The sequence below is a fragment of the Hyperoodon ampullatus genome (assembly GCF_949752795.1).
Source record: "Hyperoodon ampullatus genome assembly, chromosome: 5".
NCBI lineage: Eukaryota > Metazoa > Chordata > Mammalia > Artiodactyla > Ziphiidae > Hyperoodon > Hyperoodon ampullatus.
The window spans coordinates 76,794,892-76,817,764 of record NC_136918.1 but is presented as its reverse complement, the minus strand read 5'-3'; the positions used below and the strand labels follow the sequence as shown (position 1 = coordinate 76,817,764).

Here is a 22,873-nt window from a genome sequence, read left to right as displayed (position 1 = left end):
GGTCTGAGCAGCTGAGCTGTGGCCTTTCTTTCAGATGAAGAGAAGGAGCAGTAATGAGTGATTCAGTCGTTCGGCTCAGAAATCCACCCAGATATACAACTCTCCTCAATTTTCTATTTTAGAAAGGCGTTTTTTTAAAGCTTCAGTTTTAGGATGACTAATTATCACCTTAGACATATAGTTGTTGAAAACTGGAATTTGAATTTACAGCCATCCAGTTTATTGCCTATATAGTTTATATTTCTTTGACCAGAATGTGTTCATATCATTATGATGAAGGTAATTAATTTGAAAAAGTAAGCTATCAAAACTTGCAGGAATTCACTTTGCTTTTATAAACACGTGAAATAAATAAATAAATAAATAAATCTTGGGGATTCTTTGGGCAGAGAAAGATTCACGTATTTTCTGTGGTTCTGTTTTACAGCATCTCGGAGTCCCAGTCCCCTCCAGAAGGAGATACCACCCTCTTTTTGTCTCAACTCAGCACCATATGGAAAGGATTCATTAACATGCAGAGTGTAGCGAAGTTTGTCACTAAGGCGTTTCCTGTCTCTGGATATTTTGATTATCTCAGTGAGGTTAGAACCAGGAGGGAGAGAAGTGTGTGTGTGTGCATGTGCGTGCACGCGCGCGTTTTCCAAAGGCACTCTGATCCGGCGCTGGAGTCAGGCGTGTGACCACCTTCCTGCTGAGTGTCTGGACGCACAAGCACCTCTGAAGGCAAAATAAGGGTTGCCGGCCGAGTCAGCAGGTTACGCAGTTTGGACAGTGGCGAAAATTGAAATGAGAAATCAGACCCTCCCTCTTTTCTGAAAAAGCTGAAGCTTGTCTTCCTTCTCCCTCTGTTCCGCTAGAGCTTGTGCAAAAGCTGGGTGTGCATGTGCCCACTGCAGGTGTGGCCAGACACGCGTGACCTGCCCTGGTGTGGAGGGGCACACGTGACAGGTCTTTTATTTTTCAAAATTAACGAAACAGCACTAGCACTTCAGACTTAAGAAAGAGTGCTCAGTCTCTTCTGAGACATACCTGGATCTTTCCTGTATGTGTATGTTCCTAAAAGACAACAGTAACACACTTTGCTAAATGTCATCCTATTTAGCAGAAGCTTATCCTCCTACCACCCTTGGGTTTGGTCACTCATAATCCCGGATGTTAGTCAACTAAGCAACATTTGACACAGTTATTGCCGCTGTGTTTGGGATAGTTGCAGTTGTCTTAGTTGTGAATCTCGGGTAGTTTGGGGTCTGTCTCTGTGACGGCCACGGTTCCACCGGCCATTGAATCAGAGCTCATTTCACTTAGGACCTGCCCGACACAATTCACATCGGCGGACGGATTGCCCCGAAGACAGTCTGGGATTACGTCGGCAAACTCAGGTCTTCGGTGTCTAAGGTACCTGCCCACAGTCTGACCTCTGCACCCAAGGAAGAAGGGGTTTGTTTACCCACGGCTCTTTTTTGACGTCTCATCTTGCGCGTTAATACTTGAAATGTCTCTAGTTGGTGAGATGTTTGCAGGTGGACGTTGAAGTTGATAGCTGGCTAACCTGTGAAGGGGGGTCTGAGTAGCATGACGGTGGAAGCTTTGTGAAAGCGCATGTGTGGTTCAGAGTTAGAAATACAGATGCTGTGTCCCTTGTCTGAGCTGATGGAGGAGAGGTCGGGGGAGGCGGCTGGGCTGGAGTCTGTGAACCGCTGAGATGCGGACGCAGCTGTGTGTCTGCGTGTGCAGTGCTCTTTGGGGGAGGGGCTCTGGTTTTCACTGGGGTCACAGAAGGGTTACGACCCTGGTCTAGTTCAGCCCTCCCGTTTCGGAGCTGCGGGCAGCTCATCGCACGCTTAGTGGTCACTTAGCTCTGTGTCAGACGCTGCCTCAGACTGGCCCTGCACACAGAGTACCCCATCAGTACGAGAGCCCCAGGAGGTGGGCTCTGTGTTGAGGACGGTGGGGCTAAGTAGTTTTAAAGCAAGTCCTCCGAAACCAAGATCAAACCCAGCAGTCTTGAGACTCGGGCCTGTGTCCTCTTCAGCAGCTCATTGTTCTGATGTGTTGGGCAGCAGGGCTGTGACAGTCAGAATCAGGGCTGGTCGCTTCTCTCCTCGCTTCCCTCCTGCTTTGGGGGCTTAGGTGCAAGGAGAAGGGGCTGCCTTTCCGAGTGGCCGCAGGTCAATGCTCCCCGCCCTCTGTTTGTTGCAGGAGCTGTGTCTGATCCGCTTCCACCCCGCGACGGAGGAGGAGGAGGTGGCCTACATGTCTCTGTACTCCTATTTCAGTAGCCGCGGCCGCTTCGGCGTCGTGGTAAACAACAGCAGGCACGTCAAGGACTTCTACCTGATCCCGCTGAGCGCCGCGGACCCCGTCCCCTCCAAACTCCTGCCCTTTGAGGGACCAGGTAGGCCCCAGGCTTCCGCCCACACGTCCCCCCGACGCCCTGCGGAGTCCGTCCCAGCGAGCTGCGTGCCTCACCTAGACCCGGCCTTTGGCAGCGGAACTTGGGAACAGGGGTGAAGCAGCGGATAGTGGAGGGTGGCACGGGAGGTCCCCTGAGGAAGGTGTGCATTGTCTTAGAAAAGTCCTGTGAAGAGGGACAACCCTGTCCGGAGCCCGCCCGCCTGGCATGAGCAGGGTGTTGCTGGCAGGGGCTGGGCAGTGCCGGGAGGGCGGGGCCTGGGCCTGGCCTGCGGGCTTGGCTCCTTGCAGGCGTCAGGCAGAGCCTCTTGGCTGCAGGCATTCGTTTTGAGGAGAAACGAAAAATAGCGTTGAGAGACAGGAACTAGTTCTAGAAATAGTCACTTTGAAATCTGCTGCTCGAATGCGTGTCTTTGGCAGACCACGTTTTGGTCACTCATTCCTTAGAAAGTGCTGCTTCTAAAGAATTATTTCCAGGCTGACCAGGAAGAAAGTTCAGGCTTCTCAAGGGAGCTAAGGGTGATTCCAAGGGGGGGCGTGGTCTCTGGGGACCCAACTCCCCTTAACCCTGAGAAGTTGACGGGACTTAAGTCTCGCCTAAATGGGAGTGTCTCCTTGTCCATGGCGCCCCCAAAACGGCTAAGCCTAAAAGATGCTGAGTGTAACCCGCGGTGAGGGCTCTTGAAGCACCTGCTTCTACAGGCAGTAGCTACGCCCGCGCCCGGCGCCTCCGTGTCCATGGCCAGCGCCCCTGCCGCGGCCAGGCACTTACGCGCCCCGGCAGCTCTGCGGCTGGGCCCAGCGTCCTGGTCGGTCCCCGTGACCGCAGGGCTCGTGTCCCCTGACACAACACACAGAACTGTCTCAGTGCCAAACACGTTAGAAGCCAAGCTCTCCGGGGGGCTGTCCCACTCCTCGCGCTAAAGCGGTGCCGCCTGACGGGCAGCAGGGAGGGCTGTGGCCGAGGTTCTTGGCGGGCAGCTCCCGGGGCGCCGGCCAGCTCCCTGGACGCCGTGTTCCCGAGGCAGCGGTGACGGTGGTGAAGCCGACTTCCCGATACCGTGAAGAGCCTCCGGTCAGTCACAAGGGCGGAAGCCTGTGCGGGGCCTAGTGTGAGCGTAGATCCTGTGACACGCACACTCTGCACGTCTGTAGCAGCGGGACCTGGGAGGGGACGAAGCCCTGTTTCACCCGTGTTGGAGCCCCTCTCACGGCTCCACCTGCAGAGCCCGCGATGGGGTCTTGCCTGACACCGTCCCGGTGCACCTTGTCACACGAGCAGGGGGCTGCCAGGTTCGGGGCCACACACAGACCCTGAGGGGGGCAGAGGTGGACGAGGTCAGGCGTGGTGAGGAGGCAGGGGTGCGGGGGCCACCGAGGAAACCCCCGGTTGGAGCCGCGGCGGGAGCTGGTGCAGTGCTGGGTTGGGGCCCGGCTGGCAGAGGGAGGGGGCCGCGCTGGGTGTTCCGGGGTGACACGGGGACAAGGAAGGCTGGGCAGGGCGCCCACCTCATCTGCTAAGTGACCACACTTGATGACCAGCGGAGTGGACATCACTCCTCCACCTGCATTGCCAAGGCTGTCACTTCCTGAAGGGGATGCTCAAAAGCCTGCAGGTGTTCATCCACAGTAGAGAACGAATGTTTCATTAAAATAAAGTAGTAGGAGGGGTTTTGGAAACGTGATTGTACGGGAAATTTTACCATAAACTTTTAAAGACTTTGTTTTTCAATCGAAGGGCTTCTAAATCTCAGCTTGTTTAATTTAGTATATATGTTTTTAATTCTAGGGGCTTTATTCACGGAAGGAAGAGCAGTCAGATGGGACGCTGGGCCTAGGCCAGGGTGCCCGGCCCTCCCGAGGGGGTGGGGGGCGCCTGTCGAGGGCCCTCGGGCATCTAAGGTGTGGACCACCCTGAGCAGAGGACAGGGACCTGCCTTCCGAGGCACTGCCGGGAGAGGGCCATTCTCTTAGGCTGGCTCCATCCGTGGTGTCTGCCTTCTGTCCTCACTCTTAACTGCTTCCTGAACAGCAGACCGTTTCCGTGACTTGCAGTATTGTCAGATAAAAGCACGTCTTCAGTTTCTGCGTGTCTTCCTGCGTAGCTGTGTACAGATGTTGTAATCAAAGGCAAAATGGTGCTGAATGGAAAGTGCTTCTCTCTCCTTTGAAATCAATGAATATTTCATGGAAACTGGCCATTGTTTGTCTGAATTTGAACCATTTGGTAGCTCTTGGTGCCCATCCAGGTGCACTGTGAGGGAGGACTGTCTCCACCTTGCTTTGCCTCAGCCGACGCCAGTGTGCTTCTGGCTGTGCAGGCGGCGGTGCTGCGCTGGGGGCGCCTGGACACGGGCGGGCGGACGGACGGATGGACGACGCTCTCCTCACTGGGACGCGGAGCCCTGGCTTTGCTCAGGTCTTAGGGACCCAAGAGTGGGAGCGGGCGAAGTCTGCATGGGAGCCGAGTGTGGCGGGCGGGCAGCTGCTTCTCCCTGTATTTGCTGGGTCTCTGCCCAAGTCCTCTTTGAGGATGTTTGTTGCTAACTCTAGCACAGTTTCTGTTCCCGCAGGTGTGGACGTTTTGTCTTGTCGGACTCAGACCATAAAAAGGTGTTCACTGTAAATACTGAAGAGTGGAGCATGCCAGGTTGATTTAGGGGTAAAAGCCTCATTTGATAGTTGGGCAGCTTTCAGCTGGTTTATTAATTAAAACTAAACCTCGTCTCCCGCTGTGCCACGTCCAAGGTGCATGGGGGCTGCTTCCCCCGCGGCCCTGTTGCTGACACACCCGGACACAGATCCTGGTTTGGGTCTTGGCTCAGGAAATCCACACACACCTTTTCAGCTGTCCCTCGTCCCTGGGTTTGTCCACTTCTCTCTTTGTACGGGTGGTCTGGGGCTGACCCGTTCTTTCACCGTGAAGACTCGGGGACCTACATGCAGCTAGGAAGGCTCGTTTCAACCACACGGGACATTGTGGACACGTTTGCTCCCGCAGTTCGGAGGGGGTCGGGCAGGGGTGCCGACACCCCGGTGCTCAGTCTGACCAGTACCCCTTGTCTGGAAATGATAGTTCAGTGGCCTCCCACCTAGTTCTCATCTACTTGATGAGTCATAAGCCTCACCACTACCCTCAAAGGGAGGTCGGTAAGTAAGCACCCCCCTTGTAACCATGGGACAGAGGCCCTGTGCGGAGCCGGCGCGGCGCCCCGGACCCCCAGAGGGAGCCCTGTCTCTGCACACAGCCAGCGTGCTCACTGCTGCTGCGCCGTCTCGGGGCGCCCTTTCCTCTCCAGGGGTCACACTCAACAGTGGGCGCGCCCACAGGGGCCCCAGGCAGAAAATGGGGCCTTCGGGGGAAAGCTGCCCCTGCCACCGCCCCAGTGGTAGTAGCCCTTTGACTGTGTCCAGCGTGCCCTTGCCAGGCGCCTGTCGTGAGGGTGCGGAGCGGGGTGGAGCCAGACGTGCCCTCACCTCCCTGAAGGTCACTGCCGAGACCCCGGTAGCACTGTGAATCATATTCTTCCACGAGTCAGTCATCTCCACGGTGCTAGTTACATTTCAAGTCTCCATGCAGCCATAACGTGCACAGGGGAAGTAGAGAAGGTTTGACTGCTTCAAAAACAGCCCAATTGAAATGTAAAATCCTGGGGAAGATTAGTGGGGAAATGCATAACTAACACTCCTCCAACTCTGGAGCTTTGTTAGATCGCTTACGGGTGTGTGTAGATGAAGTAGTTGAGAGCTGAAAGCATTTAAAAATACTAGCTGCTTAGTTAGATGCTGGTCTCCAGGGAGTTTACTGTTTTCGAAACAAATGTAAATGTTAAGTAATTGAATCCTACCCTCAGCTGTGATGCCTGTGACCGCAAAGGGTAGAGTCTAGAGAATTTTGCCAAGTCTGGGGTGTATCCTTTTTGTTAGGAGGCATATAAAGCTGTTGCCAGTTGTAGGGCTGGCACACCTCCCGAGGACAGGACCCCATCTCCCTGGATTTAACGCAGTGCCTTAGCCTCCACACACAGCATCTTTGACCTGAAACGTGATTCATGCCGCAAGCCCTGGTGTTGGCACCTTAGAGGTTTAGCTCTTCACAGGTAGCATAGCCCATCTGCATTGAGGACAGTGAGGACAGTCGTGGGCCCTGGGCTGCTGAGAGGACGCCCCCGGCCAGGGCTCCCCAGCCCTCCCCGCCCCCGCCCGCGTGGCCGAGCACATTCCTCTGCTGCTCCTGCTCACGGGGCTGGCCAATGCTCCAGCGTGTGGCTCGGCTGGGGACCTGTTCTGCCAGCTCTGGGGCCGTGTCGGTGACAGTCGGTCCAGAGAGGGCCACGAGAGCCAGTTGAGCTATTGACTATGCCCCAGACTGGATATTAGTGAGCTGTAAATTATTCAGTAAGTGGCTGTTACAGCGAGTGAGAGATTTACTATTTTAAGTTAGAATAATTCATTTTGATTAGAAAGTGAACTTGATAGAGCATCTTTCACATCTGAGCAGAACCATCTGGATGCCATGCTCAGTGCAGTGGGCCTGGCCTTCCTGTGTCGACGCCCTCCTTTGCCCAGCTCCTCCTTCCCCTGAGTCACCACTGTCATTAGAAGGGCAGGCAGAGGACATTCTGGAAGCCATTCCTCTTACCATGAGTGGGTGTCTTCATGGGCACCTCAGCCCTTGAATGTCAGCCTGTGAAACGAGGCGCTGAGCACAGTGAGGAGGGGGGCCAGCAGTACCTCGCCGATCCATGCGGATGCTGGGCCAGCCCAGCTCCCTCTGGCATGCCAGGTCTTCCTCCTCCTCGGGGGCGGGACGGGACATCCGCCACCCTCGTGCTCGGCATGTCACCCCATCTCTGTTGGAATTTAGGAAGGGTGACAGGCGCTCAGAACTACACAGAGGGTTTCTAGGGACAACTCTTTGATCTGTGATCAACTTCAAATCACAGAAAGAATAGGAAAAACAGTGCTGATTTTCTTTTTTAGTGAGTCAACAAAAAATATATAGCATGAATGTCTTTTACACAATAGTGATTTATGTGTAAATTGAGTTTATACAATTTAATTTAAAATATGCTGTTGAAACAAAATTTTGGTGCCGTGTTTATCGTTTCTCCCTAACTTACTGATCTGTGACGTGGGCTTCTCTGTTCCCCTGTTGGTATTCCAGGTTTGTTATTACTGTGAGGGTGGCGGAGCCGTACAGAAACAGTAGCATTCCTGGTCCAGTGCACCACAATCCAGAATGTGTGGACCAAGAATTTGTTAAGAAATCATTATGTTTTAAGAACTGTGCAATGTTCTGAAATTCCCAGCGTGTTCTCCACGTGGTGTGTCCTCTGTTGCCCCTGTCCTGAACACCTTTGGGCTTTAAGCCGCACGTCCTGTGTTGACAGAGACCTGAGCGTTCGGTAGCTTTTGAGAAGTTACTGGTCATTGAATGTCTTTCTAAACCTGCAAGAACATTTGTTTTAGGCAGTTTGGTCAGCATCACTTTTCCCATCAATTGTCATTTTGACACCAGTGACTCATGAACTTACCGAAGGGCGTGTGCTATATCGATCCGTATAATTTTGTTGATCATTATAATTGAGTTGTAGAATTGGTCCTTAATTGAACCTTTAATTTTAGTATGAATAGCTTAATTTACATATTGCAGCTCATAAGTTAAAGTCGAAAGGGGGTGCTGCCTTCCTGATTTGTAGCAAGAGGCAAATGAAGGTACACGGCTAAGAGTTTGTTTAGAAAACATCCTGGTACATACAGGCTTCACTCCCAGTAGGTGAACGGCCTGGAGTGTGTGCGTGCTGGCCTTCCCCACCTCCCCCAGCGCGCCTCTACCCTAGCGTTGTGTATAATTGAAAACCTGTAATAATTTTAGCACTGGGCGAATGCGCGTGTGCATTGGGCCCTTGGTTTTGTGGTCTGTGGGCCCGTCAGGCTGGGCAGGTGCGCGGTGCAGTCTGCGTCTTTTGCGGCCGGTCTTCGAACACTTGGTTCTATTTTGCCACAGAATTTCCCCCTCCTCCTCCCTCTGGAAACCATCCCCCCGCTGCCCTTCACACCCAGAGTTGACCCCTGAAGGACAAAAGCTACAATTCGATTCTAAAATTTGCACAACTGTTTTGCTTTTTAGGTCTTGAGTCACCGCGTCCAAACATAATACTGGGGTTAGTAATCTGCCAAAAAATACAGCGGCCTTCAAATGCTGGCAAATTAGACAAGACAGAGGAGAAGCGGCCCCGTATTCAGACACAAGAAGAAATGGATGCCGTCCACCCCAGAATGCCAGCAGCCCTGCTCCCTGAAAAGAAGCCCCGCAAGTACCCGCTGCGCCCAGGGAACGCAGCTGTCAGCACCACACCCCCGGGGTCTCCCCCACCCCCAGCCCCTCCTCCAGAAGCACCAGGTGCGCCGGCCTCATCTTCCGGGTTACAGATACCGTCGTCGCTCAAACCAGGAGCCACGAACACTGTCACAGCATCACCCGCGTCAGTGACGGTTGCGGTGGCCGCTTCCTCTGTCACTTCCTCTTCTTCACCCCTAGAATATATCCTGCAGACTCTCTTCGGGAAGAAGAAGGCGTTTGACACCCCCACCGAAGAGCCTGCCGAGTCGGCCCCAGCCCCCCACCAAGACTCGAGAGCCAAAGCCGGCGGCGGGGTGCCGTCGGCGCTTCTGCTGGACCCAATTGTCCAGCAGTTTGGTCAGCTCTCCAAAGACAGAGCTCTGGAGGAGGAGGAAGACGACAGGCCGTATGACCCCGAGGAAGAGGACGGTCCTGAGAGAGCCTTGGACACTCAGCTCGGAGACCGCGGGAGACGCCAGGACGCGGACAAGGCCGCGGAGGCAGCTGAGCGGGAGGAGGTGGCCTATGACCCGGAGGACGAGACGATCCTAGAAGAAGCCAAAGTGACCGTGGACGACCTGCCCACCAGAATGTGTGTGGACGCGCACGGCGGGCCTGGCCTGCAGGCGCCCTCCCTGGCCGAGCGGCAGCAGATGATAGAGGAGCTCACCAAGCAGATCGAGGAGCAGCAGAAGCAGGTGGAGGAGCAGGAGGAGGCGCTCAGGCAGCAGAGGGCGGCCATCGGGGCCTCCATGGCCCACTTCTGGGTGTCGGACGCGCTCATGTCGCCGCCGCCGCCCAAGCCCGCGCTGCTGCCGCAGGAGCCGCAGGCCGCGGCCAAGGCGGCCGCGCCCCCCGCTGGCAGCCAGGCCCCGGGCCCGAGCGACGAGGCGCGGCTGAGCCGGGACCCGCGGCAGGCCCGGCGGCTGGCCACGGAGAGCAACGAGAGCGAGGCCGCGCCCCGAGGCCCCCGCCGGCCAGAGTAGCGCCCGGAGGGGCCGCTGCTCCCCCGGGGCCACTTCCAGCCCAGGAGGAGCCAGAGTCAGCCCCTCCACCGTGGGCTCCGGGCGAAGAGGCCCCACTGCCGGCCAAGCAGGACGGCCCCCTGCGGGAGCCCACAGAAAGCCCGGGGCCTGCGGGCGCGGCCGGCGCGGAGGGCGCGGCCAGGCCTGCCCGGGAGGTGCTGCTGCCCACGCTGCAGGGCACCTCCTTCCAGCCCCTCTTCCCTTGGCAGCACGACGGCCAGACCTTCCACCCTCCCGGAAGAAGGGATTCTTTCTCGGGTCCAGTGTACGCCTGTCAGGAAAAACCTCTGGGCTCTTGCCAGTACGAGGATCAGAGAAATGCTCAGTTTCCCGAAAAACGTGACTCCCTGGCAGCTGAAACCGAAAGAGACAGAGAGCCACAGCCCAGGCCGGCTGAGGGGGCCGGCACGTTCCCCACCGCAGCAGAGAAAGGGGGGCCTCGGCCCCAGTTCCGAGGCCAGCGGGAGCCTGCACCGCGCGTTCTCGGGATGTCGGGCTTTCACGGCCCCAATTTCACAGGCCCACGGGGGCCAGTCCCTCCGATCTCGGAAGAGAATTCTAATAACGATGGGCCGAGAGGGGGGCCTCCACCAGGCAGATTCGGGCCCCCAAACGGGCCCATCCCTTCTTTGTTCTCAGGGCCACACGGGCCACCTCCCTACAGGGATGGGAGGGGCCCATCCGTCTCCTACGTGGTCGGGCCCAGGGGAGCAGGGCCGCCTCCATTTGGAGACCGCAAGGACCCCCACGGGGAGAAGAGGGAGTTCCCGGAGGCCCCGTACGGTGAGGCCTCGGGCCCCCCTGACCAGAGCGAGGGGCCCGAGCAGGCCCCGTTCCTGGGAAACGGGCACCGCGCCTTTCCAGTTCGGGGGCCAGAGGAGGCCTCTGCTGTCACAGTTCAAAGGACCCCGAGGTGGCCCTCCTCCCCCTCAGTTCAGAGGTCAGAGAAGCCCCCACCGCGGGCCACTTTGTGGGCCCGAGGGGGCCACACCCTGGGCAGTTTGAAGGCCCAATGGGCCAAGCTCCTGGATTCGACCCAGGGGGATGCAGCCTCAGCGGTTCGAAGAGCAGAGGGTCCACTCGCCGCCCAGGTTCACCGGCCAGAGGGCAGCGGCGCCCTTGCCCTTTGGGGGGCCCCGGGGGGCCACTCCCTTCCCGGAGAAGAGGGAATCGGTGCTTCCACACTTCCACTGCCAGGGCCCAGCCACCCCAGAGCCAAACTGGCGCCCCGGGCGCTGCTGGAGCTGCGCAGCCACCCACCGCGCCGGCCCCAGGCCCCGAGGCCGAATTCCGCGAGGGCAGGGGCCACGAGTACAGAGGCCCAGGCTGCAAGGGGCGTCCCCGGGACAAGGCCCTGGAGGAGCCCGAGGCCCCACCGCCCGACAGCCGCCCGGGCCAGGCCCTCGAGGACCGGCGGCGTGAGCGGGAGCGTGGGAAGCCATGGGAGCGGGAACGCGGCCGGACCTGGAGCCGCGAGCAGGACTGGGACCGAGGCCGAGAGTGGGACCAACCCCGCGACAAGGACACTGGCCGCGAGTGGGACCGCGGCCGCGAGCGCAACGCGGGCAGGGCCGAGCAGCGCAAGTGGCACTGGGCCCGAGGACGGAGCTGCCACCGCGACCGCAGACGTGAGCGGGAGAGGTCCTGCAGCAGGGACCACGAAGGCGACAAGGCCCGCGAGGAGGAGCGCCGCAGGGACCGCAGTCGGAGCCCGGAGCGACCCCGGGACCCCAAGGCCGCGGCCCCGCGGGGCGCCGCCCCCGCCACCCAGACCTAGGGCCGCCCGTGAAGCCGCGCTCACATGCTAAGCAGGTGGTCTTGGAAAGAGCTGGGAGCTGACGCACAGGACAGAACCTTCTGGACTTGAGAAATTACTGTAATTTTGTGTGTGATTATTTCTTACAAAATTTCACACCTTTACAATTCTGACGCTTTTTAAATAAAAACAAAAAACTAAGAAGTCTTTAACATGTCCATTTGAATGTACTGAAATGGGAAAGTATCTACAAGAGCATATTGCTTTTCAGAGTATAAAGTTATCTTTTCTCATAACTTGACTGTTGTAAATTTTAAGGGAGTTTAGTGGACCTCAGAGCCATACCTTTCCTGACATCTTCTCATCTGTGATACCTGTTTCCAGAAGCTAACTTCACAGGGTTCGGGGCAGGCGGCCGCGTGTTTCTGTGCATGGCTGTGTCAGCTCGTCTCTGGAATGTTGAGAAACACCAGACTTACAGGTGCATCTTTCTCTTGTCATGAAGAAATTTGAAATACAAATTTCAACCAGGAAACAAAAACACATTTCTTGGTTTTGCTCAGTGTTTAGGTATCGCCTTACATGTTCCCCCCAGCCCCAAACAGGATTAAAAGCAACATCTGCATAGAAATTGTGGAATTTTAAAGAACAATTTATTTTGAAAGGTGTAAATTTTACCAGCCTAAAGAAAGTGAGAAAAGAAAGCAATCAAGTGTACTTTAAAAGGCAGGGTGGGTGGAGGGAGTAGGTTTCTTTGATTTGGATAATCAGGAACGTTTTTGTTTGTTGAACTTTACCATCTGAGCGGTTCGTTCTCTGTCCCGGGAAAGGTGCACGAGCTCTGCACTGTGGTACTTGTCAGGTGACAAATCTCAACGTTTGTCGTTGAAACGGAACAATATTTGTGTAAAGCCTGAGATAAAATAGTGATACTAGCTTAAGAACTGCCAACTAGAAAGCTTTTCACTGTGAGACACAGTATACCTCTTCTCGTCATGTGTATTTTCCAAGTACTTCTGAAGTGCGAAAGAGAGAAAAAACGTGCTCGTTTATTTGACTGTACAAAGAAACTTTGATAATTTTTTTATATTTTCATAAAGTTACTTTTGCAAACATAAAATGAGGGAATTTCATTTTTTCTTTGGAGTCTGTTCCATTGAACATCACTACAGATTTTTCAGTTTCTAGCAAAAACGTTTAAGTTATGAGAACATCGAGAACTTAGCAATTTGGAGTGATTGGTGTTAGAGACCCTGTCAGTAGGTTACGTTAAAGTGGCGACGAGTTCCAACATCGAACGACATGTGAAGGCTTTTTTACGTGTAAAACAAAATTTTTCTAATTTACAACAAATGTAAAAAATGAAGTGTGTTTGTTTAGGTTTACTTGATAGAAATTTTTGTAAATTGTATTTTATATTGCAAAGAATTATATCACTGTACATTAAAACATGGAGCTTCATAGCTTTGTTACTTGAAGTAGAATAAGCATCTACAGAAGGTTTTCTGTCTGGTGTGGCATCGCGTTGGAAAGTCGGGTCTGGAGAGGGATGCGTCAGCTCCCGCTTCTTGGCAGTCGGCGTGGTGTGGGCATCGGTGCCCTTTGGCCTGAAGACGCCTGCCGGATGCACCCCGTTCCCGGGATGGTTCCAGCACAGGACCCCATGTCGAGCAGGAAGCCCGAGGCCACCAAGGGAAGAACGGAGGAGCGCACGGTCAGGGGATGACAGAGACGTGGGCCCGGGTGGGGGGGGGTGCTGTCGGTCGACAAAGGTACCGACGGGGTCGGCAGGCACCCAAAAGTCCCGGCCGCTGACTCGGGCCTTAAAGGAGCACTGGGCTGGTCACGAGCGTGTGGTGAGGCAGAGCTGGTGGCCCAGGCACCTTGCTGGGTGGAATAAGGGGCAGGGGCTGGACCAGCAGATGCGGTGCCTTCAGGTCAGGGAAGCGGCCGCCGCTGGGAGGAAAAGAGAAAGGTGTGGGCCTTGCCCTTGAACTTCAGGGCCACCGGTGACTGGCCCCAACGTGGTGGCCCTTGTGCCAGCATTTAGCTTCTCAACAAGTTTGTGCACCCAATGCCCACCGTGAGCCCAGACAGCCAGAAAACATCCCTCGGGCAGGACAGGCTCTACCCCTGTGGGCTGGAGAGTCAGTAGCTTACGGTCTGGTTTACTCGGCTGAGCGCACGAGAAACCAGGGGAAAGTGCCGCAAAGCAGGGGTCCCGCAAGGGGACGCCGCCATCACTGCCGTCTCAGAAAGGCGTCAGGCCAGGCGAGGCCTGGAGGGTGGCCGCTCATCTACGGAGAACCCACCGCGCTAGCCTGACCTTGGGGAAGACCGCCCTACGGTGACCTCCCGCCAAAGAGGAAATCCCGAATCCTGCAGGAGAGACGCCGAGCAGGGCTGGGCACGGTGCCTGGCTCCAAAACGCGTGAGTTCCTCCGGCCTGCAGGCTGATGTCCAAGCAGTTTTCCCAAAACGTCGGGGAAAATATGCCCAAGTTTTAAAATCCTCCGTCCCTGGAGTACAGCTGGGACATTTGCATCCTCCCCAATCCCTGCTTTATCTGCTGCAGAGAATATACTCCCGCGGCGCGCGCAGCTCTGTCCTCACGCTGCCAGCTTCCCCTGCTCTCCTCCAGGACCAGCCCTGACGGCTCCAACCCGTGACCCCGTTTAGCCAAAGTCACTCACACGCAATCAGGTGCACCGTGCAGAGCTTGGCTCTCCGGAAACCTGGCATGAGGACTCCCTCCCGCTGGAGGCCTCGAGGCCCGCGGTGCCTGGCAGGGCCCCGTATCCCATCCAGCTCCGCAGAGGCAACCGTCGGGGAGGATGAAAGCAGCCTCCAAGGGAGGATCACACCCCAGGGGCCGGAACCTCCCCACCGCCGCACCAGCAGGGCCAGGGCCAGGGAGACAGCAGGGTGAGGGCACGGCGACGGGGACCAACTGGCTGTGCCCTTGAAGGGGCCTGAGCAAGGGTTGGGGGGGCCCCTCAGGGTGCGGATGGGAGCTCCTGGCTTGGGATGGCTCTGACGCCTGCTTCCCATCAGACATTTAGGACAGGGGAGGCCCTCCAACACCACCCACACTTTCCACCCAGCGGTCACCAAGGGCAGTCATCTGTCTCTTTTCCCTTAATCTTTTTTCCCCTCTATTTTTCTTTCACAAAATTGGGATTCTATACATTCTTGTATCTTTTCTTCACTTCTTATAACCGGGGCAATTCCCAAAGTGATCAAGTATTCATCAAGAGCATCATTTAGGACTTCCTTCGTGTTTCAGTGGTTAAGAATCCCCCTGCCGGGCTTCCCTGGTGGCACAGTGGTTGAGAGTCCGCCTGCCGATGCGGGGGACATAGGTTCGTGCCCCGGTCTGGGATGATCCCATATGCCGTGGAGCGGCTGGGCCCGTGAGCTATGGCCGCTGAGCCTGCGCGTCCGGAGCCTGTGCTCTGCAGCGGGAGAGGCCACAACAGTGAGAGGCCCGCGTACCGCCAAAAAAAAAAAAAAAAGAAAAAAGAAAAGAATCCACCTGCCAATGTAGGGAATACGGGTTCGAGCCCTGGTCCAGGAAGATCCCATGTGCCGCAGAGCAACGAAGCCCGCGAGCCACAACTACTGAGGCTGCGCTCTAGAGCCCTAGAGCCCGTGCTCCGCAACAAGAGGAGCCACCGCAATGAGAAGCCCGTGCACCGCGACGAAGAGTAGCCCCCACTCTCCGCAACTAGAGAAAGCCCGCTCGCAGCAACGAAGACCCAACGCGGCCAAAAATAAAAATATATAAATATATTTGTATATTAAAAAGGGCATCATTTACATTTCTCACATCGTTCAAAAGTTTCTAACTTCTACTTTCCAGAGAATGTGGGCTCCCTGGAGATTTGTGGGGTCCTGTGTGTTCCCAGAATGGGAAATGAAAGAGGTGTACCAAGAAAATCAAGATCTCCCAAATGCCGCCATCTGGAGACAACTGTTCTTAATGGTGTTTCTGGCCCACTTTTCCTGTACCCATGTTGCTGGTGTTCAGGTGAGGGGGTCACCAAGGAAGCACAGAGACTTTTTCCATCCTTGAGCTTCCCACGAGGGTGGGGCAGGCAGCCCTGGTGGCTGGAGCGGCTTGCAATGTCACTGAGGGTCCCCCGTGCTCTGCCAACCTCAGCTCATGACTCTTGTCCTCGTGTTTGCAAGGAGGCTGCCCCTGCAGCCATCACGTCATCACCTCACTGTTATAGGAGGAAGCCAGCAGGAGCGACAGAGCCTCTGTTCCCCTTTGAAATGTCTGGTTTGACCTCATTGGCCAGGTTGGCACACGGCCACCTCTGGCTACAAGGCAGCAAATCAGGGTATCAGGGTGTGCCAGAGAAAAAGAAGAGGAATACAGCCACTGTGGACCCCACCCCAGGGTGTCCCTTTACGTAAAGGGTCAGAAAACTGACTTAGCAAGCGCTGGCGAGGATGCGGGGTGGCGGGGAGGGAAGGTGGCACCGCCCTGGGGAAGAGCTGCGGGTTTCCAATCAGTGACTTGTCATTAAATTCCACACAAGCCGGCCACCCCCCGCTAGGCATTCACCCCAAAGCACGCATCATCAGTGAGGGCAACGTCACCCCAAGGGGATGAGAACCCAAGTACTTAGAGTGATTTATTCACAGTTGCCTACACCAGGAAACCACCCAGGTGCCCTTCAGTCAACACGGGGGTGGATCGTGGCCCAGCCACGGGGAGGAGGGAAGTGCATCCAGTGAGAGAGTCCCCAGACCAAGGCCACTGGCCGCAGGACCCCCTGAGGGACATGCTGGTGGGGGCAGGTTGCAGACAGGGTGGGGCGGGGGGGCCTCTAAGGGGCAGCACGAGGGAGGCATCTGGGGGACGGGGGCGTCCTGTCCGATGGCAGCGCTGCAGGCACAGCTGTTTGCACTTGTGACTTTGACCGTGAGCAACACCCAGACGCACAGGGAGACCAAGTGCTGGGCTGGCAGCTCCCAGGGAGAAGCCCCAGCCCCCGCGCACACACATGCACATGGATGCGCACACACGTGTGCACACACTGGCACACACACACACACGTGTCAGGAACGAAAAGAAAGCAGCTCAAGTGTGGAAGGCGAACCGGCCGCGGTCACGCTTCTCTCCCTGGACGATGTGCACCTTTCATCTGTAGTGGCGCACTCTTGGTTTTCAGAAAAGATCCCCACCCGTGTAATCAAGTGGTAAAGGAAAGCTTTCCTTTTGTTTGGAAAACAAGGAGTGGGGAGGGAGGAGGAGGGCAGAGGGAAGGAGAGGAGCCCCGTGCAGCGGCCTCGGGTCCCTCTGCCGCTGCTTTTCTCAGTCACGCTATCACCCCCGTCAGGACGGCCCTGTGCATCCCTGGCTCTGGCGTCCTGCTGCATCGTGCCTTATTCTAGGCCAGTCCTGGAATCCCTCCACCCTGCTGGGCATTCGGACCCGATTCTCTCCAGCACTGGCTCCACCACTTGCTGCTCTTACTGTGTTGTGATTTTGCAGTTTTAACTGAAGACTCGACCCTTCCCTGCCTCTGCTGGCCTCTGACTCCTGCTGCCCTGCCCCTAGTCACTGGAGTGTTCATCTCTTGACCCCGCGAGCTCAAACTCACGTTAATTTCCTTTGAAGTTCAAAAGCAGTTGCTCAAACTTTCCTTTAGTTTGTCTTTCCTTCTGTGCATTGCGTGTGCGTGTGCGTGTGTGTGTGTGTGTGTGATTAATCAATACTTTATTAGCTGAGGAACTTTCGAGCAAGCAGAAGGAAACTTGTATTTTGTTCAATGTCCTATTTCTCAGTCCTATAAATCTATTAAACAATACTTTTAGAGATATTTAAACACAATATCGAACACTTAAACACCAAATTAAATACTGAACAATTTTTCCAAATATTTAGAAATCGGTCACAAAGGTATTTTATCGAATTCTCCTAAGCCGCAGATTGAAATCACATCTCAAACAAAGGCTTCTCCGATTCTTTTACTCCTTAAGGAGCGAACAAAACTCACAAATCACAGCAATAACACGATGCTCAGCAAATGGTTTACAGACGCCGGTGCCGTGGGTTTCTCCGTCTCTTCGTTATCTGGATCAGAGAGAGACAGAAGAGGAGAGGGAGGGAGAGAAGAGGAAGACAGGGATGGGGGGACGCATCAGGGCTTGGTCTGCAGGCTTAGCCCCAGCTGTGGGAGCTGCTGCGGCCAGAGCTGGACGGGAAGGACGGGCAGAGGGGAGGGCGTGGAGGGCGAGGTGAGGCCAGGCCGGGCCCCACGAGGATGGACTAGCCCCTCTCACGTGTTTCTCTCTACCTCCAGCCTGGACGGTGCGGACAGCGGCCTGAGAAGCTGGCACACTTTGTCATAGAGGTTACAGGCACACCTGGCCCGAGGGAGGCTGAGCGGGCCCGGGAGGTGGCGTGGCCAGTGGGGACACTGCCCCCAACAAGGCGAATGCTACGCGTGTGACCCCAGGTCGACCGTCCGAGTTGAAATATCGGTGTGGCTGTTGCTTCCCTTCTGGTCTCCAGATCTCGTGCAGAACTGTCTCTGCTGACCCCCTCAACCGCGAACACGCAGCAGAGGGGCTTCTAAGAAAAGGGCCCCGGCTAGACGCCCCGCGCCCATCATCTCGGCCCCCGCACGCCTGCATGCCTTGCTTACAGGCGCCCTTTGAGCCAAATTCCCAAAGGAAGACAGGCACAAAGTCACCTCCCACCCAACGCGACGCCCCCATCGCCACTGTCCCCGCCCCCAGAAGAGGGGACCGGACCTCCCGTCACTTCTGGGTGGGCTGCCCGGTCCTGCAGACCATGGGAATAAGGCCGGCCATTCTCGTCGCATCCTACGCGACCAGGGACGAGCAAGGAGGAGAAAACAAAAGCGTGCGGTGGATAAACACGCAGGCACGTTTCCATCAGAAGGAGGACGAGGGGCGGCTGTCACTGCCGTCACTCCTGGTGGCAGCCGCGGCGCTGATACCAACACCGACCCTCCTCCATGAACCCGTCCACGCTCCCTGGGGCCCCGAGCAGCTGCTGGGGGTTCGTGGCCTGGTGGGTGACCCAAACCTTTGCTTCTAACGTGTCTGAGCCTCAGCCGTCGGGCCCGAGGGCATCACTGTGGCTGTCCACCGGCCTGGAGGATGAAGAGGACCTGGGTTCTCCGGCTCCTCACCCTGCTGAGTCGGGCCCTGCCACCCCAGCTTTGGGCCTGAAGAGTCCCAAGTGGCCAGGCCACAGCCTCCACCCACGGCCCCAGGAAGCCTCACTGCGTCCCCGCGAGGAAGCTCTCTTCCCCTCGGGACTGAGCCCTCTAGAACCGAGAGTCACAGGACAGGAAGCACAGATTCTGTGGAGCATCAGGAGAGGTAATAGGGAGAGGGGCCACCCCATTCGCACCCCTTGATTCCAGATCCAGCAATCCTGGAGCAAGAGCACCACTGGTTGCGGAGCCCAGACCGTGTCCTGGGAGACATCGCCCCCGCCCTGGCCCGCACGGGGTTGCCACCTAGCCGGCACAGTAACTGAGTCTTCAAAAGGCCGTCAAGCACACTTCGTAGACTGCCCAAAGCATGCAACGCTGACAACACCAGATGGGGCTGGGGATGTGGAATGACAGGAGCTCTCGTTCACGCCAGTGGGAATTCAGAATGGTGCAGCCTCTTTGGAAGATGGTTTGATTATTTCTTACAAAACTAAGCATCAGCTTACCATACGCTACAGGAGCACACTCCCTGGTACCTACCCAAAGGAGCTGAAACCCATGTCCACACAAAAGCCTGCACACGGATGTTTACAGCAGCTGTATTCATAGTTGCCAAAACTTGGAAGCAACCAAGATGTCCTTCAGCAGGTGACGGATAAATAAACGGTGTCCCACACAGACAATGGAATATGATTCAGCACTAAGTGAAATCAGCTATCAAACCACGGAAAGACACAGAGGAACCTGAAATGCATTTAACTAAGTGAAAGAAGCCAATCAGAAAAGGCCTCATGATGCCACCTCTATGACACTCTGGAAAAAGCAGAACTATGGAGACAGTAAGAGGATCGGTAGCTGCCAGGGGGCAAAGGGGCAGAGGGATGGGTAGGCAGAGCACAGGGGATATTTAGGGCAGTGAAAGCACCCCGTATGCTATTCAACATGCATGTCCTATACGTATTCTGTTACACTCACACCTCGGTGTGCACTTGAGTGATGGTAGGTGCTACTGTACTTTAATTGCAGGGTCTGCATGTCCACCGCTATTGTATAGGAACATGACTGGTATTAGGATGTTGTTATGTTCTCCGACCTCACTGAACTCACTGGCTTTTGTGTAGGTTCTGTAGGAGTTTCTCCCTAGGTCATCGTGCTGCCTAGGGAGAAAGTAGACAGTTCCACTTCTGGTCTTCCCACCTGCATGCTCTTCTTTCTCTTGCCCTGTCACGCCGAGTAGACCCTCCAGCACAATGCTGAATAGAAGTGGCGACAGTGGGTATCTTTCCTTTTTCCTCATCGAGAGGGAAAACATTCCGTCTTTTGCCATTTAAGTATGATGTGAAGTGTGGTAATTTCATGTACGCCCTTTATCAGGTTGAGGAACTTGCCCTCCATGCTTGGTTTGCCGAATTTTTATTGGGAATGGATGTTAGATTTGCCAGCCACTTTTTTTTTTTTTGCATTTTTGAGGTAATCATATGGTTTTCCACTTTGCTCTATGAATATAGTAATTTACATTGGTTGATTTTCAAATGTAAACAAAACTTGAATCCCTGGAATAAACACCACTTGGTTACGATGAGTTATTCCTTTTAAGAAATCTTGTTGGATTCAATTTGCTAAGCTTTTGTTAAGAATGTGTGCCTATCTGTTCATCTCCAATATTGCCTGTAGTTTTACTTTCCTGTAATGTCTCTATTCTCTATCTGGTTTTGCTATCCAGCCCTGCTGGTTCCACCGAATCCATATATTTGTACAGCGGTGTCATGTCCGACGCTTGCCCGCATTCCTTGAGGCTCACATGGATGCTGTGCTTGGGTCTCTGGCCGTTAGTCCGGAGCCACTAAACTGCCTTTGCCACCCACTGGGGGTCTCCCCCTGCACGATGGCCTGTCCACAGAGCAGCTCCTCCTGTTCTCGAAAGCCAGCCCTTCGCATCGGTCCATGATGCTGTTTACTTATTCATTTATTGATTTTTTGCATGTTTAGTTCTTAGCTCAGGGGAGCCCAGGTGGGGCCTTTCTCCCGCCCTGACCTGCTCCGCCGGGCTCTGCCTGACCCTACAGCCAGGGTCCTCAGCTAAGGAGGGCTACCCCTGGAGGGCTACACCAGAACCACTTGGAGCCACGTTTAGAGTTTGAAAAAAACATGTTTTATATTTTCTTCACATTTTATTTATGAAATAAGTCCCACTAAAGCCAGATCATTCTCACGTTTCATGTCTAAATAAAAGAGGGCTCAAAAACTGTTATCTGCAAGGAATCCGCCCAAATCAAGAAACACAGAAGACAATGTAGGTGCCAAAGGTCTTTATTTCCAATAAGCGAAAAACCAAGTCGCATATAATCTTGATTTTATTTTATTTTTTAAACATTGTAAATTTCACCATACTGCGTGATTTTGCTGCTCAAAGTGGGGTCAACTGATCAGCTGCACACACGTCAGCTGGGGCCTCCTTAGAAAGGTGGCATTCCGGGTCCCACCTAGGCCTGCTGAATTAGAATCTGCTTTTAAACAAGATCCCCAGGGCGAGCCTGTGCACATTACGGTCTGTGTTGATGTCACGCTGAGAATCTTCTCAAAGATTTTATCGATATCATCCTATATATTTAGTAGTTGTATAATTTTCTTTTTAAATGTAGGTATTTCGATGATCTGAAACTAATTTTTATGTTAGGTGTGAGAAAAAGTGCTCTTTTTTCCCCCCCACACCTGATACCTTTTCTTGAGTAAGTGGTCCATCATTATCCTACTGGGGACATATTAAGTCGACAAAAAGAAAAGGAAATGTATATATATTTTGTCTTTTTCCTTTTTTTAAAAACAGTTTTTTGGCTGTGCCACGTGGCATGTGAGATCTTCGTTCCCCTACCAGGGATTGAACCTGCACCCCCTGCAGTGGAAGCACGGAGTCTTAACCACTGGTCCTCCAGGGAAGTGCAGGATGATCTTACATTGTTCAAAGAAAAGAGACTGCAGAAGAAATGAATAGCACTCCATAGATGTCTGAGCTCTGACAGAATGAGCGATTCAGAGCCTGATGGAAGAAAACTGTGCCTAAATCACAGGCCTTTCTTTAAAGCACGTGGTTCCCATACAGAAAACAGCCACTGGTTGAGATGGGGGTAAGGGTGAGAGGTGGGTACAGTCATCATTTTGAGCCTGCAAAACTAATTCTTCTAAAGACCACGTATTCTATGATACCATTTATAGGACGTACCCAGGGTCGGCAAACCCGTAGGGACAAAAAGAAGGTTAGTGTTTAGGGAGTGCTAATGGGTATGGGATTCTTTGGGGTGATGAAAATGTTCGAAAACTGGTTGTGGTGATGGCATGTGAACCCACTACCACTGAAGAGCGCACTTTAAAAGGATGAACCCACATGGCACGTGCATTCCAGCTCATCAGTGGCCAGTGTTTGTCCAGTGCATTGATTACACGAGCCCTGCCGGTTGTAGGAGGAACCGTGCACCACGTGTATTGATTTACCTGCCTGAGTTTTCACCTACGTACAGCCTGCCTTGTCACACCTGTATTTGGGGCCGCTGTCTCACCTGTCTACTGTTCGGGCTTACTGCAGGCCTCGTGTCCCGAGAAGGGGGGGACCGCAGGGCACCCCGTGGATACGTGGACTGGTGGTGAAGCGTTACCTAGAGAGGTGTCTCTTGCATGCGCCCTGATACCCGGCCAGGCCCCGGGCGGCCCCGCGGACACTCGACCCAGGTGTGTCTGACCCTCGGACACTGGACTCGGGCGTTTGGCCCCTTGGACATTGGGATCCGGGCGGCCCGGCCCTGCGGACACTCGACCCGGGTGGTCTGGGCCCTCAGGCACTGGACTTGGACGGCCTGGACCCGCGCGCCGCGCCCCCGCCACCAGAACCCCGCGTCCCCAACATGGGCGCGCAGCTCGGGACGGGGCGCCGCGGCGGGGGCGGGGCGGGCGGGCGGTGGGTGTGGCCCGCCCTCGGGGTGGGACCTCCGGGCGGGGCGGGGCGGGGCGGGGCCGGGGAGGGTCCGCCATTGCGGGCGGGCGGCGCAGGCCCGCCGCGGCCGTCGGTTTCTGTGTACCCGACCGCCCGGCCTGGCGCAGCAGGCCCGCCCGCGCGCCACACGCCTTTGGCGCAGGC

At 55.2% G+C, this 22,873-nt stretch overlaps 1 protein-coding gene across 1 annotated transcript; it reads left to right on the top strand.

The window, feature by feature from the left end:
* Positions 1-270: 270 nt before the first annotated feature.
* On the top strand, positions 271-11,746 carry LOC307053772 (death-inducer obliterator 1-like; the record flags this gene model as incomplete). Its single annotated transcript, XM_079705254.1, is given in 11 exon segments — positions 271-296; positions 428-581; positions 1,306-1,395; positions 2,200-2,395; positions 8,546-9,726; positions 9,729-10,627; positions 10,629-10,731; positions 10,733-10,813; positions 10,819-11,002; positions 11,005-11,043; positions 11,046-11,746. Coding segments are annotated over 11 exon segments (3,468 nt in total). The 3' UTR covers positions 11,561-11,746.
* Between the last annotated feature and the right edge of the window lie 11,127 nt (positions 11,747-22,873).